The sequence below is a fragment of the Pan troglodytes genome, chromosome 10 (assembly GCF_028858775.2).
Source record: "Pan troglodytes isolate AG18354 chromosome 10, NHGRI_mPanTro3-v2.0_pri, whole genome shotgun sequence".
Taxonomy (NCBI): domain Eukaryota; kingdom Metazoa; phylum Chordata; class Mammalia; order Primates; family Hominidae; genus Pan; species Pan troglodytes.
Window position 1 is genome coordinate 131,267,006 of NC_072408.2, and position 15,210 is coordinate 131,282,215.

The 15,210-nt window shown below is 54.1% G+C and overlaps 1 protein-coding gene across 50 annotated transcripts in view; it reads right to left on the bottom strand.

Annotated features, from left to right (window-relative positions):
- NCOR2 (nuclear receptor corepressor 2) overlaps window positions 1-15,210 on the bottom strand; it is a 244,179-nt gene that overhangs the window by 115,733 nt on the left and 113,236 nt on the right. For all 50 annotated transcript variants that reach the window (XM_024348140.3, XM_024348138.3, XM_016924593.4 and 47 more), the window contains one exon: window positions 12,422-12,474. In XM_024348140.3, the coding sequence (XP_024203908.2) occupies window positions 12,422-12,474 (53 nt within the window). The remainder of the gene's footprint in view (window positions 1-12,421; window positions 12,475-15,210) is intronic.

The following is a 15,210-nucleotide window of genomic DNA, read 5'->3' on the forward strand; positions in this document are numbered from 1 at the left end:
AGAGAGAGACAGAGACCCAGAGACAGAGGGAGAGACAGAGACCCAGAGACAGAGGGAGACAGAGACCCGGAGACAGAGGGAGACAGAGACCCAGAGACAGAGGGAGACAGAGACCCAGAGAGAGGGAGACAGAGACCCAGAGAGAGGGAGATGGAGACCCAGAGACAGGGAGAAAGAAACCCAGAGACAGAGAAAGACAGAGACCCAGAGAGAAGGAGACAGAGACCCAGAGAGAGAGAGAGAGAGATCCAGAGAGAGGGAGATGGAGACCCAGAGAGAGGGAGAAAGAAACCCAGAGAGAGACAGAGACCCAGAGACAGAGGGAGACAGAGACCCAGAGACAGAGGGAGACAGAGACCCAGAGACAGAGGGAGACACAGAGACCCAGAGAGAGGGAGACAGAGACCCAGAGACAGGAGAGACAGAGACCCAGAGACAGAGGGAGACAGAGACCCAGAGACAGAGGGAGACACAGAGACCCAGAGACAGAGGGAGACACAGAGACCCAGAGAGAGGGAGACAGAGACCCAGAGACAGGAGAGACAGAGACCCAGAGACAGAGACCCAGAGGCAGAGGGAGACAGAGACCCAGAGACAGAGGGAGACAGAGACCCAGAGACAGAGGGAGACACAGAGACCCAGAGAGAGGGAGACAGAGACCCAGAGACAGGAGAGACAGAGACCCAGAGACAGAGGGAGACAGAGACCCGGAGACAGAGACCCAGAGGCAGAGGGAGACAGAGACCCTGAGACAGAGGGAGACAGAGACCCAGAGACAGAGGGAGACACAGAGACCCAGAGAGAGGGAGACAGAGACCCAGAGACAGGAGAGACAGAGACCCAGAGACAGAGGGAGACAGAGACCCAGAGACAGAAGGAGACAGAGACCCTGAGACAGAGGGAGACAGAGACCCAGAGACAGAGGGAGACAGAGACCCAGAGACAGAGGGAGACACAGAGACCCAGAGACAGAGGGAGACACAGAGACCCAGAGACAGAGAGAGACAGAGACCCAGAGACAGAGGGAGACAGAGACCCAGAGACAGAGGGAGACAGAGACCCAGAGAGAGAGAGACAGAGACCCAGAGACAGAGGAAGACAGAGACCCAGAGACAGAGGGAGACACAGAGACCCAGAGACAGAGGGAGAGAGAGACCCAGAGACAGAGGGAGACAGAGACCCAGAGAGAGAGAGATGGAGACCCTGAGACAGAGGGAGAGAGAGACCCAGAGAGAGAGAGACAGAGACCCAGAGACAGAGGGAGACACAGAGACCCAGAGAGAGGGAGATGGAGACCCAGAGACAGAGGGAGACACAGACCCGGAGACAGAGGGAGACAGAGACCCAGAGAGAGAGGGAGACAGAAACCCAGAGAGAGGGAGACAGAAACCCAGAGAGAGGGAAACAGAGACCCAGAGAGAGAGAGATGGAGACCCAGAGACAGAGGGAGAGAGAGACCCAGAGACAGAGGGAGACAGAGACCCAGAGAGAGAGAGATGGAGACCCTGAGACAGAGGGAGAGAGAGACCCAGAGAGAGAGAGACAGAGACCCAGAGACAGAGGGAGAGACAGAGACCCAGAGACAGAGACCCAGAGACAGAGGGAGACAGAAACCCAGAGAGAGGGAAACAGAGACCCAGAGAGAGAGAGACGGAGACCCAGAGACAGAGGGAGACAGAGACCCAGAGACAGAGGGAGACAGAGACCCAGAGAGAGGGAGAAAGAAACCCAGAGACAGAGAGAGACAGAGACCCAGAGACAGAGGGAGACAGAGACCCAGAGAGAGAAAGAGAGAGAGAGAGACAGACAGAGACCCAGAGACAGAGGGAGACAGAGACCCAGAGAGACAGGGAGACAGAGACCCAGAGACAGAGGGAGACAGAGACCCAGAGACAGAGGGAGACAGAGACCCAGAGAGACAGGGAGACAGAGACCCAGAGACAGAGGGAGACAGAGACCCAGAGACAGAGGGAGACAGAGACCCAGAGAGAGGGAGAAAGAAACCCAGAGACAGAGAGAGACAGAGACCCAGAGACAGAGGGAGACAGAGACCCAGAGAGAGAAAGAGACAGAGACCCAGAGAGAGGGAGACAGAGACCCAGAGAGACAGAGGGAGACAGAGACCCAGAGAGAGAGAGAGAGACAGAGACCCAGAGAGGGAAACAGGGACCCAGAGAGAGGGAGACAGACAGGGAGACAGAGGTGAGAAAGAGACAGAGACTGGGAGAAGGGGAGACACAGAGATGGAGATAGATAGACAGATGAGATCCAAGAAAGGACAGAGACCTGGAGATGGACAGGAGATGAGACTGAGAGATGAGACTGGAGTGAGAGAGATGAGAAAGAGAGGATCAGAGAGAGAGAGAGGCAGTCACAGAGAGACAAGATCCAAAGGAAGGGGACAGAGACTCAGAGGAAGATGAAACTAGAAGAGGGAAAGAGAGAGAAGTGGGGAGAGGGAAAGAGACAAGACCCAAAGAAAGGGGACAGGGACCCTGAGACAGGCAAAGGGAGGGAGCCCTGGAGAGTAGAGGCGGGAGGTTCTGGAGCCCACGCCATGAGGGCTGGAAGACACCCCCACCCACTGCTGCACCGAGACCCCAGGACCGTCCTCTTCTCTTCCCAGGCCCCTCCCCACGGTCTCCAACACACAAAGCAGGGTGCTGCAGCTGGCCTCCCAGGGCCTGGGGGGCCACAGCGACCTCAGGAGCCTGCTGTGCACCTTAACTTGCTGTCTGTCCCTAATCCGAGGCATTCAGTGGCACCCGCTTTTCTGGGGAGGGGATCCCCAACTTTTTCATATTCTCAGCAGTGTCCAAACCCCCTCGAAAGTTCCAAAGCTGCTGACTGGGAGCCACGCTATGTCCAACCCCCAGGACCCCAGCCCCATTGGAAACAGGAAAAGGAGGGAACCCCAGGCTCTGACGGACGAGTGAAGCCTCATGGGGCTCAAGGGCCTGGAATCCACCTCAGTCCCCGGGTCATTCTGGTGGTGACTTGGCCAGGGCCTCCCCACCTTCCATCAGTCTGGCCGCCGCCCCCCGGCCAGGGTGGGCCATGGGGGTCCTCAGTCCCACAGGCTAGGACCAGCACCCTTCATCTCATAACAGGGTGTCTCTGAGCACACCTCAGAAGCCCTCAGTTTCCTCATCTGAAATCTATGGCATCGCAGCCTCATCTTCTGTTATTCAATAACTGTTTACTGAGCATCTACTATGTGCCAGGCACTGTTCCAGGTGCTGGGGACACAGCAGGGAGCAAGACACAGTTGAGGGCTCTCACAGAGGTGACACTGACAATAAGCAAGATGACCAAGATAATCCTGGATTTGGGAACTTAAATGGAATGGTGGGCTAGTGGGTGCTGGGGGACGGGGTGTGAGGGGCTATTTTAGATTCCGTGGTGCAGAAAGGTCTCCCAGAGAGGATGGCCTTGAGCTGGGATCTACGTCATCAGAAGGACCCGGCTCTGGGAAGATCCAGAAGGAAGGGAACTCCAGCTGGAGGGCACCGCAGGAGACAGGAACAAACTCTGTGTATCGGAAGCACAGACAGAGGAAGGCCCTGTGGCTGGACAGTGCTGGGGAGGGGCAGAGAGGACGGAGGAGGGGCTGTGAGCAAGACTGGCAGGGCCAGTCCTGCAGGGTCCTGTGAGTTTCGACATGGCAAAGGGTTTGGTCTTTTATGCAAAAGACAGCTGTGAAGGCCTAGAAGCAGTGAAGGCCCAGGGGCCATGAGCACGGCAGCACCCATATCTCAGCAAAGACCATCCTCCAATCCCAGAAACCGCGCTGCCCGGGCCATGGCTGATTCCAGCGCTCGGCCAGGAAGTATGCAAGAAGAGCCCAGAGTGACTTTAAGTCAAGAATTGCCAAAAACAAAAGAAAACAAAAGTCAAAAGGACACAGAACCCAGCCTGAAGGTTTCCGGCTGCCAGAGCTGGAACAATGTGAGTGACAACAGAAATAACCCTGAGACTAGATTAGCGTCCCAGGAATAAAACAAATCCCCACGAGTCCATGTGATTACAAACAAATGATTCAATACATCAATACATGGAGGAGAAGGGACAGATCTTTCTTCTAGAGTTCCAATGAATAAATGTCCAAGAGAGGAGGGAAACAGAAAATCGTCATTAGAACGCAGTAATAACCCAACCGCCGCTGGCAAGATCCGGGGATGAATGCTAAATTGGTTGGCAAAATTTTAAGGAGCAACAGGAAATTTGCACAGTCTCAAAGAATCTCCCCGCAAGTATGTATGAATCATGGCGGTGGCTCCACAAATCTATATTCCTCCCTCCAGGAGGCGGAGCTTAACTCCCCTCCCCTGGAAGATGGGTGGGACTTGGTGACTCCCTAGTAAAGAACAGAGCAAAGGAGGGATCTCTAAGGCGACAGCAGAGACCTAGGGCAGAGCCCCCTATCATGTGGGCATCACGCAGCCCCCTTACCCCTCTCTGGTCTTCCCCAAAACCCACCATCCCAGTCTTACCAGGAGGAAACACCTGTCAAAGAAAGCCATGACCAGTGATCTTCAAAAGTGCTGGGGTCGTGAAAAACAAGGCAAGGCTGAGAAGCCGTCACGGGCTGGAGACTAAAGAGACACGAGCACAAATGTCACGTGAGAACCTGAATCAGATCCTGGACCAGAAAACAGACGTTGGCGGAGAGACGGGTGAAAATGCAAAGACAGCTGGTAGTTTAGCAGAGGGTCATGTGCCACTATTTCTTTCTTAGTATTTTGTTTTGTTTTGTTTTGATTTTTGTTTTCAGAGACAGGGTCTTACTCTGTCTCCCAGGCGGGAGTGCAGTGGCTCGATCATGGCTCACTGCATCCTTGAACTCCTGGGCTCAAGCAATACTCCTGCCTCAGCCTCCTGAGTAGCTGGAACTACAGGTACATGCCACCATACTTGGCTAATTTATTTTTTGGTAGAGATGAGGTCTTGCTTTGTTGCCCAGCTCGTCTCCAACTCCTAGCCTCAAGTGATCCTCCCACCTTGGCCTCCCAAAGTGCTGGGATGACAGGCGTGGGCCACCATGGCAGGCCCTAGTTGTGGTAAGTGTTTCTCTGCTGTTATATAAGCTGTCCACATGAGGGGTGCCAGGTGACGTGTGTGGGGGAACTCTGTGGAGCGTATTTGCAACTCTTCTGTTGCACAACGTACAATCTAGTTACTTCAAAATAAATAGTTCCACCTTCCCACAAAAGAAGAGAGATAGAATCCACTTTGAAACACCGTGGTGAAGACCATACAAAATTGACTTTGGGGTTTGCAGGTGGTACACTGCCTAGTACAGGTGGGAATGTCACCCCCAACCCCAACTAAAAAAAAACTGATATGTGTAAAGTCCTAAGCCCCAGCACCTCAAAACATGACCTCATTTGGAAACAGAGTCTTTAGAGCGAGAAGCAAGTTAGAATGAGGTTACTGGGGTGGGCCCTAATCCAATGACTTATGAAAAGGGGAAATTTGGACAAAAAGACAGACACACACGGAGGGGAGATGACGCGAACAGACACGGGAAGAACACCACACGAATACAAAAGACGGGAGTGACGCATCTCCCAGCCAAGGAACGCCAAGGAGGCCGGCAGCCACCAGGAGCTGGAACCGGCAAGGAAGCAGCCTCCCCCAGAGCCTTCCAGAGAATGTGGTCCTGCAGCACCTTGATTTCCAACTGCTGGCCTCCAGTACTGTGAGAGAAGAAAGTTCCTGCCATTTTCAGCTGCCCGGTTCACGGCCGCGTGTTAAGGCAGCGCTGAGAAGCTAGTCCGGCGTGTGATCTTCCACAAACCACGGTGCTGTCACTGCAGCTGGAAAACGACTCGGTAAGCATGAGGCCTCGGGGTGGTGGTGATGTGCATGCAGCCGTCTGTTTGCCACCGATGAGCAGCAACTGAGGGTGTGAATCCACCCTGGCTGATCCAGGTTTCCTCCCAAAGCAAGGACACTGCCTGCCACCCAGAGACATCCACGTACCACGCAAGAGGACACATGTCAAGTCTGCAAACACATGTCAAGTCCGCAGGGTGCCAACTGCACAGTGCACAGGCCAGAGACAGCCTCTGAGGGTGCTGTGTTGGGCTGTGGTGCTTTATTTATTTATTTATTTATTTATTTATTTTTTTGAGATGGAGTCTCTTGCTCTGTCACCTAGGCTGGAGTGCAGTGGCGCAATCCTGGCTCACCGCAACCTCTGCCTCCCGGGTTCAAGTGATTCTCCTGCCTCAGCCTCCCAAGTAGCTGGGGCTATAGGCACGTGCCACTACGCCCAGCTAATTTTCGTATTTTTAGTAGAGACGGGGTTTCACTATATTGGCCAGGCTGATCTCGAACTCCTGACCTCATGATCTGCCTGCCTCAGCCTCCCAAAGTGCTGGGATTACAGGTGTGAGCCACTGCACCCGGCTGGTGCTTTCTAAAATCCTAAATTCATTGCCAGCACTGAAAACCAGAGGCTGTTACACAAAAAGCCAAACCTAAAGCTTCTCTTGAAAACATCAGGCCATCGGGCCACACCCCTTCATGGCCACAGGCTGGGAAACTGAGGCTTGGCTGCCCCTTTCAAAGGTCGCCCAGCTCCCCGTTCCTCAGCCCCTACCACTCCCTATTGCCTCACACCAGCCCTCCTCACTCAAACCTTCCTTCCCCTCCTGGAGGCAGCCACCTGGGGGACTCCTGGTTTATGATGCCCACGTGTTCAACATTCCTCTGGCAAACGTTTTTTTAAGTGTTTATTTTGTTCCAAGCATGTTTAGGCAATGAAGATGCAAATAGCTTACTGCAGACAAATCTTTTCTGCTGAGCCTCTGTCCGGCAAGCGTAAGGACCACAGTCTGTAGGAGGGCTCTGGAGGCATGGGCTAAGCAGCATGTGATGAGTTTGCTGGTAGAGGCACTCATGGGGTGCAAAGAAGTCAGGGTTTAAAAACACACACCCTATAAGGAAACCTAGTCTTGCCATCTGCCAGGGCACTGGAGAGGAGAAGCAGGACATAGGAGGGCAGGATAAGGAGGCAGGAATTATGAGAGTATTCCAGGGGAGTCTGGTTGGACCCTAGCTGGGACTGGTCTGGGGTTTATGGGGTACTGGAAAAGGAAAGCTTGGGGCAATCAGGGGAGGCTTCCTGGAGAAAGGGAGGTTTGAGCTGAGGCCTGAGAGAAGCAGAGGAATGGGGTGGGAAGAAGAAAATGAGCAGAGCCCTGGGTTCTAGGGAGGGAGGCAGCAATAGTGAATCTGGAGAGGGCAGAAGGGGTGCTCAGGGAGAGCCTGACCCCGGCTGCAGGGGAGAGGAAGAGGGAGGCAGATATGCAGGGCCCGGATACCTTGGGAAGAGACTGCGGGTTGGGGTGATGGTCTGAACCTCCTGATCACTGAGCGCCAACCAAAAGCTGTGACAGTGCCAAACAATGTGATGTGACTTGTCTAAGGTCACCCAGGTAGGGAGGGGCAGGGCCTGGAGTAGAGACCCAGGAGAGGAAGTTGGCTGGATGTGCAGTTAGGACTGGTCTAGGAATTTGTCTGTGTGACCCTGGGGGAGTCATCTGATGTCTCTGAACAAGACCAGAGAGACCTGCTAAGAGTAACCTGGGTTCTGACTGATCCCCCTTTCCGCCTGCACAGCCCCAGGTCTGACAGTTCCCATCAGCTGACCCCCAAATGAGGCAGCAGGAGGGAAGAAATCAGGCTGCGAAGAAAGAAAAACGAGCAACAGAAGAAACCAGCAGGCTTCCAGGCCTGAGGGGGCCGGTGAACCAGGGCAACCCCCAGGCAGGCAGAGGCAGAATGTGCCTCAGCGCCATCTGCTGCTCATCCCCAGGTCCCACGCGCTTTCACCACATCCCACGCGGGCTCCATAGACGCCCAGGAATTCCTGGAGCGTCCTGCCCAGGGTGGGGCCCATCCCTCGATGGAGCCCCCATCTCCTGCCCCTCTGCGGCTGCCCCGGCCCCGCCCCGGTGGTCTGAGCGCTCCCTCCTGCAGCAGGGGACACCAACAGCGCCCGAAGCAGGTGGCGGTGGGAGGGCGGCGGAGGCGGCTACGGGCGACTCCAACGCGTCCGAAATCGTCTGTGCGGCAGGAAGTCAAGCATGAAATTAACTTTCACTCCGAGGCCCCAGCATGCAGACGCAGAGAAATTAAAGTGACGGGGCAAGGTCTCTGGGGAGGGAACGACCTCCCACCTAGAAGCAATGACAGCAGCGGGGGCGAGGAGGCCGTGAGCGCCGGGGAGGCTGCTCCAGGGGAAGCTGGGAGCCACACCTGACCCCGGCTGGACCATCTCATTGTCCCATGGCAGCAGTCACTTATCACAATGAATTCTTATCAGCCTCCCCTACTAGAATGTCAGGCCTCATTCACTCCTATCTCCTAGAGGCCCAGAACAGTGCCTGGCGTGTAGTAGATGCTCAGTAAATATTTGTCGAATGAATGAGTCTGGGTCTCTGTAGACAAAAGAAAGAAGAACCAAAAACCCAGTATGTGCTCTACGTGCTGAGCACTGACCTCAGTGAGCATGTCTGAAACTGAGCCCTAGAGGGCAAGTGACTTCCCACAGGGACACACAGCTAGTCAAACAGCCAGGATGAGCTGCGGTCACACTTGAGGTCCCTGTGTCCAGCCATGTGGTGGGACAGGGCCTGCACGGGGCCTCCCTTCCCATGTCCCAGCACTGGACACGAGACAGTTTCTGCAGTCTAGCATGAGCAGTCACAAAACATCAGAGCCTGCAAGGAGTGCAGGGTGCAGAGGCTGCCAAGGGCAACTTCCTGGGCACTGCAGATTTCCTGAACATTATGCACCCTCAGCTTGCATACCTCCCAGTAACAGGGTGCTCACTACCTACCTTGGCAGCTCCTGCAGGGGCCTTCCCATGGTATTCTCACCCCTACCCCCAGGTCCTTCCTCCCTGCAGCCACCAAAGTGAACTTTTAAAACAAAAGTCTGATCACATTGCTTCCTGGGATAAACTTCATCACTATTATAAACTTCATCATTATTATCCCAACAGATAATAAAACCGGAACTCCTTACCAGCCCCCCGTGACCTGGCCTGTGCCCTCCTCTCCCTTGCCTACCTCCTTGGGCCATGCCAGCCTTCTCTGTGACCCCTGCCAGCTCAGGGAGGCCTTAGCACCTCCTGTTCCACCTGTCTGGGACACTCCCCAGAGGTCCACACAGCCGGCTGCTGCTCAGCCTACAAGGGTCCCCTTAACTGTCATGGCCTGCCCTGACCTCTCTGGCTAATGGCACCCCCTCATTTTCTTTCCCATTACCCCACTTACCGGAGTAATAGAATTTTTAAAAAATGAATGACTGCACAATGAAATTTAATAACCACATTGAAATCTAAAAAATAGAAGGGATGATAATTTTAGTAGAAAATATCCAAAAAACTAAAATTATTAGGACAAATCAGTTCCAATAATTTACACACAAAGGTTTTTCTAACAGAAATTGACTACTTACAGTGTAGGAAATCTTAATTATTCATCTATTTGTTTTATATTATACTATATTACACATATTTTTTGAGACAGAGTCTTGCTCTGTTGCCCAGGCTGGAGTGCAGTGGCGTGATCTCGGCGCACTGCAACCTCCATCTTCCAGGTTCAAGCAGTTCTCCTGCCTCAACCTCCTGAGTAGCTGGGACTACAGGTACACGCCACCACAGCCGGCTAATTTTTGTATTTTTAGTAGAGATGGGGTTTCACCATGTTGGCCAGGCTGGTCTTGAACTCCTGACCTCAAGTGATCTGCCTGCCTCGGCCTTCCAAAGTGCGGGGATTACAGGCATGAGCCGCCGCGCCCAGCACATCTATTGGTTTTAAATATAAACATGTTTGTTTGTGATTTAGATTTGGAACAAATTCAGTGAGGCGGTTACCTATTTAGTCAAAATGTACTTTAATAGACCACAGCCATTCTCTGAGGAAGATTATGAGATGTCAAATACAGCACTGGCTTTAATATGCTTACAGTTTTATTCTACTTACACAAAGATGAAGCAATATCTATTTGCTGGTGTTATCTATATGAGCATCTTGCTCCTCTTTTGTTTAGATTCTATGGCTGTCTTTATTACCTGAAATCAACCACAGTATTCAGCTTAAAATATCACTCACTTTAAGTGAAAAAAACCTATGTAAAATTGTCAGTATAATAATATCGCTATCAAAAATTATTATGTCAAAAAGAAAAATCATAACTAGGTATATGAAGGCATAAAGAGCTTAAGATAGTTATGTCAGCATAGTACTTTAGATTTGCTGGTATTTTCTTTCTTTCTTTCTTTTTAAAAAAGAAACAGGGTTTTGCTCTGTCTCCCAGCCTGGAGTACAGTGGTGCAATCACGGCTCACTGCAGCCCTGAACTCCTGGGCTCAAGCGATTCTCCCTCCTTCGCCTCCTGAGTACCTGGGACCACAGGCACGTGCCACCACACCCAGCTAATTTCTTGTCAATTTTTGCTATGTTTGGCCAGGCTGGTCTTGAACTCCTGGCCCCAGGCAATCCTCCCACCTTAGCCTCCCAAAGTGCTCGGATTATAGGCATGAGCCACTGCACCCGGCTGGATTAGCTGACATTCTCTTGTTTTGTTTACTTAACTCATTCTGGTTCTGTCTCCACTGCTAGACAAATCTTGATGAGGGATGAGGTCTTTGTTTTATCCAAGGCTGAGTAGCCAAGGCCTAGAATGGGACCTGACACACAGCAGGCTCTCAATAAAGATGGGATGAATGAATGAGGGAATGCCCCAAACAGCCCGGACTCAGTTGAGAACACCCCACCCTCATCCCCTAAACCACCTGTGATGAGGTCCTAAGAACGTCCCCCTTGCTTTCAGCACCCCTCCATCTGTGGCTTCCCACCCCAGACAGGGGCCCCAGAGCGAGGCAGGTCCCAGGAAGCTGCAGAAGGGACAGGGGTAGCCCAATTGGAAGACAAACTATGTCGAGTCAAAAGGGATCTGGGACCTGGGCAATGAATGAGCCCGCCAGGCCGATGAGGAGCCCAGGCTGCATCTGACATGGGCCTTCTGTACCAGCCCGGGACCCCTGGCGCAGAACACATGCCCCTTCCTGACACACTCTGCAGCCCCTGCTGGCCACTGGCTGAGGATGACCCCCCCGCCAGCCACGCTGGTGAAGTATCTTTGTCGGGTGCTCCTGAACCCGAGAAGGCCAAGGGCCTCAACTAGCAAGGAGAGATTTTCTAGGCTGCTGCAACAATGACCAGATGCTGCAGGAGGGTGGCCAAGTTGATCACCTGAGCTTGGACCAGTCGCGCAACTCTGGAAACTACAACAGCAGCGATCTCCCCGTCGACTAGTCCAGCACCAGCAGATGTGTGAAAACACTGGAAGGTTTGCATGCTTTCAGGAACGGGGAGCTCACCACCGCGTATACACTCTGTAGTTCCATCCCAGGAACGCTTGAACAATCGGACCGGGCTGAACTACCCACCGAATCAGCTAAACGCCTCCCTTTGCAGCCACACTCAAACGCCTGTACCCTCTCACCATGACGAACCTTGAACATTCAACAGCTATGATCCCGAAGAGTCTCACCTCCAACCTACCAGCCCACCACACGGCCATATGTTCCTCAAGGGGCAAGATCTGCAGCCCCTTTTACCTTTTGGGTTCCTGGGCACTAACATGAGATAACATGCCCTCCTCAGCCCAACAGTCTATGCTCCCGTTAATGCATCCCAAGAAAAAGCCAGCCCCCTTCCAGCTGCCACACCTCCAACGCCTTGTACCCTGCTTGAAGATACAATGCTACCAGCCTCCAGCACTGCTCCACCCAATGGCAGTGGCACTTAATTGACATTTTCTTCCCTCCTAGCACCGGTCTGGGAAAAGGCCCCCATCATTAGAATACATCACATTGGCCACCTCCAAAGCCTCAGGGCCTGGATGAGTGCTCTGATCTGCCCCATAGTGGGCTGTGCCAGAGGGACCTCTCTGTGCAGACACCAGGTGATTCCCAAACATGCTTATGCCAGAGCCCAAAACACCAGGCCCCCGCCTGCACTGGGGCCACTCCCCAGCTCCCTGAGCCGGCTGCCTTCTGCACGCAACAGCTCCCTCCTGCTCGAACAGGACGCAGATGTACAGCCTGGGACCTCTGACCTCCATCTCTCCAGACCCACCTGTGCACCAGCAGCTCCCTCGCCCACCCTCCCAAACCCAGCCTGTCTCCCAAAACCTCAGGGGGACACTCTCTCTGCTCCCCACCCCCACCCCAGGTGCCACCTAGGACTGTCTCCTGTCCCCTCCGGGAGCACCTGGCCCTGGCCGGGAGCCCCTGATGGGAACAGAGAGCCCACGTCCCACATCCCATGCAGGCTGCTGAGAGCCTGCTCGCCCACCCTGCCTCTGTATGTCTGCACGGCTGCCCGCAAGCACTCACATTTTGATGTTCTCATGATACTGCCGGGTGTCGGAGGGCTGGTTGTACAGCGGCTGCAAAGGGAGAGAGAGAAGCACATCAGAGCCTGGCTGGCCACTGGCCACTACAGAGCCCACCGGTAGGAGCCCCAGCCCTGGCACGGAGGAGCTATCCTCTGGGTGAGGGCTCAGCCGCAGGCAGGCATGAAACAGAACACAGGGACCCAGCACGCAGCCCCAGCCAGGAACAGGCTGAAACTGGTTCCTCGGGAACAGCTGTGGGTACTGTGACCACCCCCACCAAGGTCGTCATGGCTGCTCTGCGGGGCATTCAGCAGTGCTGGCCTGGAAGGGGCCACAGTCCAGAGCACACCAGGACAAACCCACACACACCCCAGAGATTGGCCCTGGCCACCAAACGTGGAAAGCCACTTGGCTTCCTAGCTCACCATGGAAACGCACGTCCCAACGCTGCAAGATACCACTCCACCCCCACTGACCAGCAAAAGACAAAAACGTTGAATGCCAAGTGTTGGTGAGGTCTGGGGTGACAGGAAGGCTGGCACATAGCTGGTGGGAGCATGGTGTATGGGCACACATCCCCCAGAGAGACAACAGCCACTACCTGGTAACGAACACCGACGCCCCCGCTTCCGACCCCCATGCTCCTGCAGATGCCTACTGTGCTCCGCCAGAGACGGGCGCTAGGATGTTCCTAATGCACTGCTCACAGCGGCCAGTGAGAAGCAAGCTAGCTGTCCACCACCAGAAGAGCAGCTAAGGAGACCAGGACTCGGTTACACCACAAATCCCACACAGCAGTGAGAAAGGGAGGCAGGGCCCACATGTAGCAAGCACAGGGCTTCAAAGAGCGTACCAGGAGACGCAGAAAGCACGGCAGCATCTGTGATGGTGCAGGGACCAAGCCAGCTGCCACGTGTCCCCTCCCAGATGGAAGAACCTTGCTTAGCAACCAAGGGCACAGCCTAGGTTCAAGTCCCGGTTCTGATGCTTTCTAGCTGGGTCTCCCTGGGAAGTTACTTATTCCATCTGTGCCTCCATTTCTCCTCATCTATAAAATGAGGTTAAACTCATAGGATTTTGTGAAGATCAAACGAGACAGTGCATGCTAAGCTCTGAGGCTGGTACCTGCAGGCTGAAGTGCCCAGAGGTGCCAGTCACATTGCCGCCATCAGGGAGCAGTGACTGTGCTAATGGCACCCACCTTTCACGCCTCCCTGTAACCACCCATGACCTTGCTGTGGCCAGTGGAATTGCTGCACACTTAGCAAAAGCAGAGGCTTGAAGATGCGAGTTCGCATTTCTGCTGTTTCTGTCAAGAGAATGAGCCCAGCCTGGTCTGCAGGAAGCGGGCAGAGAGGCAAGGAGCAGCGTGGTGCAACCCAGCCTGGGCTGAGCTACAACGCCGGCCCCCCGACTCCCTCGCTGGCCACGGAGGTGCAAGAGCTGAGCCCACACCAGCAGAAATGCTCAGCTGCCTTCCAGACAGGTGAGAAACGGTGAACAGTTGCTGCTTCAAGCCTCTAAATGTGGGGCTGCTTTGTTCCCCAGCAGTAGCCATGTAACCATACCGGGTAACTGATACAATCATCCCCCACTGTACAGAAAGAAAAATTGAGTCCTTAAGAGGTTACAACATTTGCCCACAGCTGGTAAGAGATGAGCCTGAATGACAGCCCGCCTCTCAGCCCCAGCGCTGGAGGAAGGAGTCTGCTCCCCTCTCTGCCTGAGTCTCTGTGTGTGTGTGTGTATGTCTTTCTGTCTGTCTGTCTCCCTCTCTTCCTGTCCCTCTCCCTCTCACACACCCATGCACACAGCAGGAGCCTCCCAGGGTGGCCACGGGTGACTATGGTGGGAAGATCAGGTACAGAGTGTGAGTGATCAGATGGAACAGGGAAGGATGGAGACGTGGAGTCCTGCAGCCTCAGGGCAGGGCTGCAGCGACAGAAGGGACACACAAGTCTCTTCCCTGGGGATAGAGCTGAACACACCTCCTGATGACGCTGGCAGAGTGGGCCACCCAGACCCCCGCCCACCCATCCCCAGGGAAGGGCCTCTGCAGCTCTACAGAGCCTCACAGACAGTCTCGGCTGGTGACAATGTCGCCTTTCCCCCTGTAGCCCCAGATCCCCTCCTAGAGAATTCACCACTGGGCTCGGGCAATTCCAGGCTCCTGCTCAGCTACTCTCCTGGGGACAGAGATGTCATCCTGCAGCTGCCATGGGCCATTTCTCCCCGTGCCGGGTCAGGCTCCCCTCCCAAGGTTCTCAGCCCTGAACAGAGGGCAGTTTCCCCACCCTGACCCTGGAAGTTTGAACAAGAGGGAGAAGTGGGCAGAGGAACAAGAGAGCCCACAGTCAGACTCACTGCAGAACTTCCCAGTGGAGGGAAGGGGTGCAGTGCAGCATCCCTGCAGAGGGTGCGAATCCTCGTCTCAGGAATGGCAAGGGGCCCTGTGAAGATGCCCATGCTGTAACCCGGGCAACCACACTGGCTCCTTTATGTTCCCCACATGCCAATCAAATGCAGGCCAGGTGCAAGCGGACATCACTTAAAGGTTCGGGTTTTGGAAACAGGCCCCAATTTAAATGGTGCCTCCTCCCTCACTAGCTGTGAGCTTGGACAAGTGCCCTCAACACTCCAGCCTCGGTTTCCTCATCTGGAATATGGGTGTAGGTCAAAGAGGACCTACTTCACGGAAATTTTGGATAGCCCAGAAAATTTCAGACTTGGTGAAATTTGGTGTTTGTCTTGTTTTGGTTTTAAAGATAGCAAACAGCCGAAGGGGGC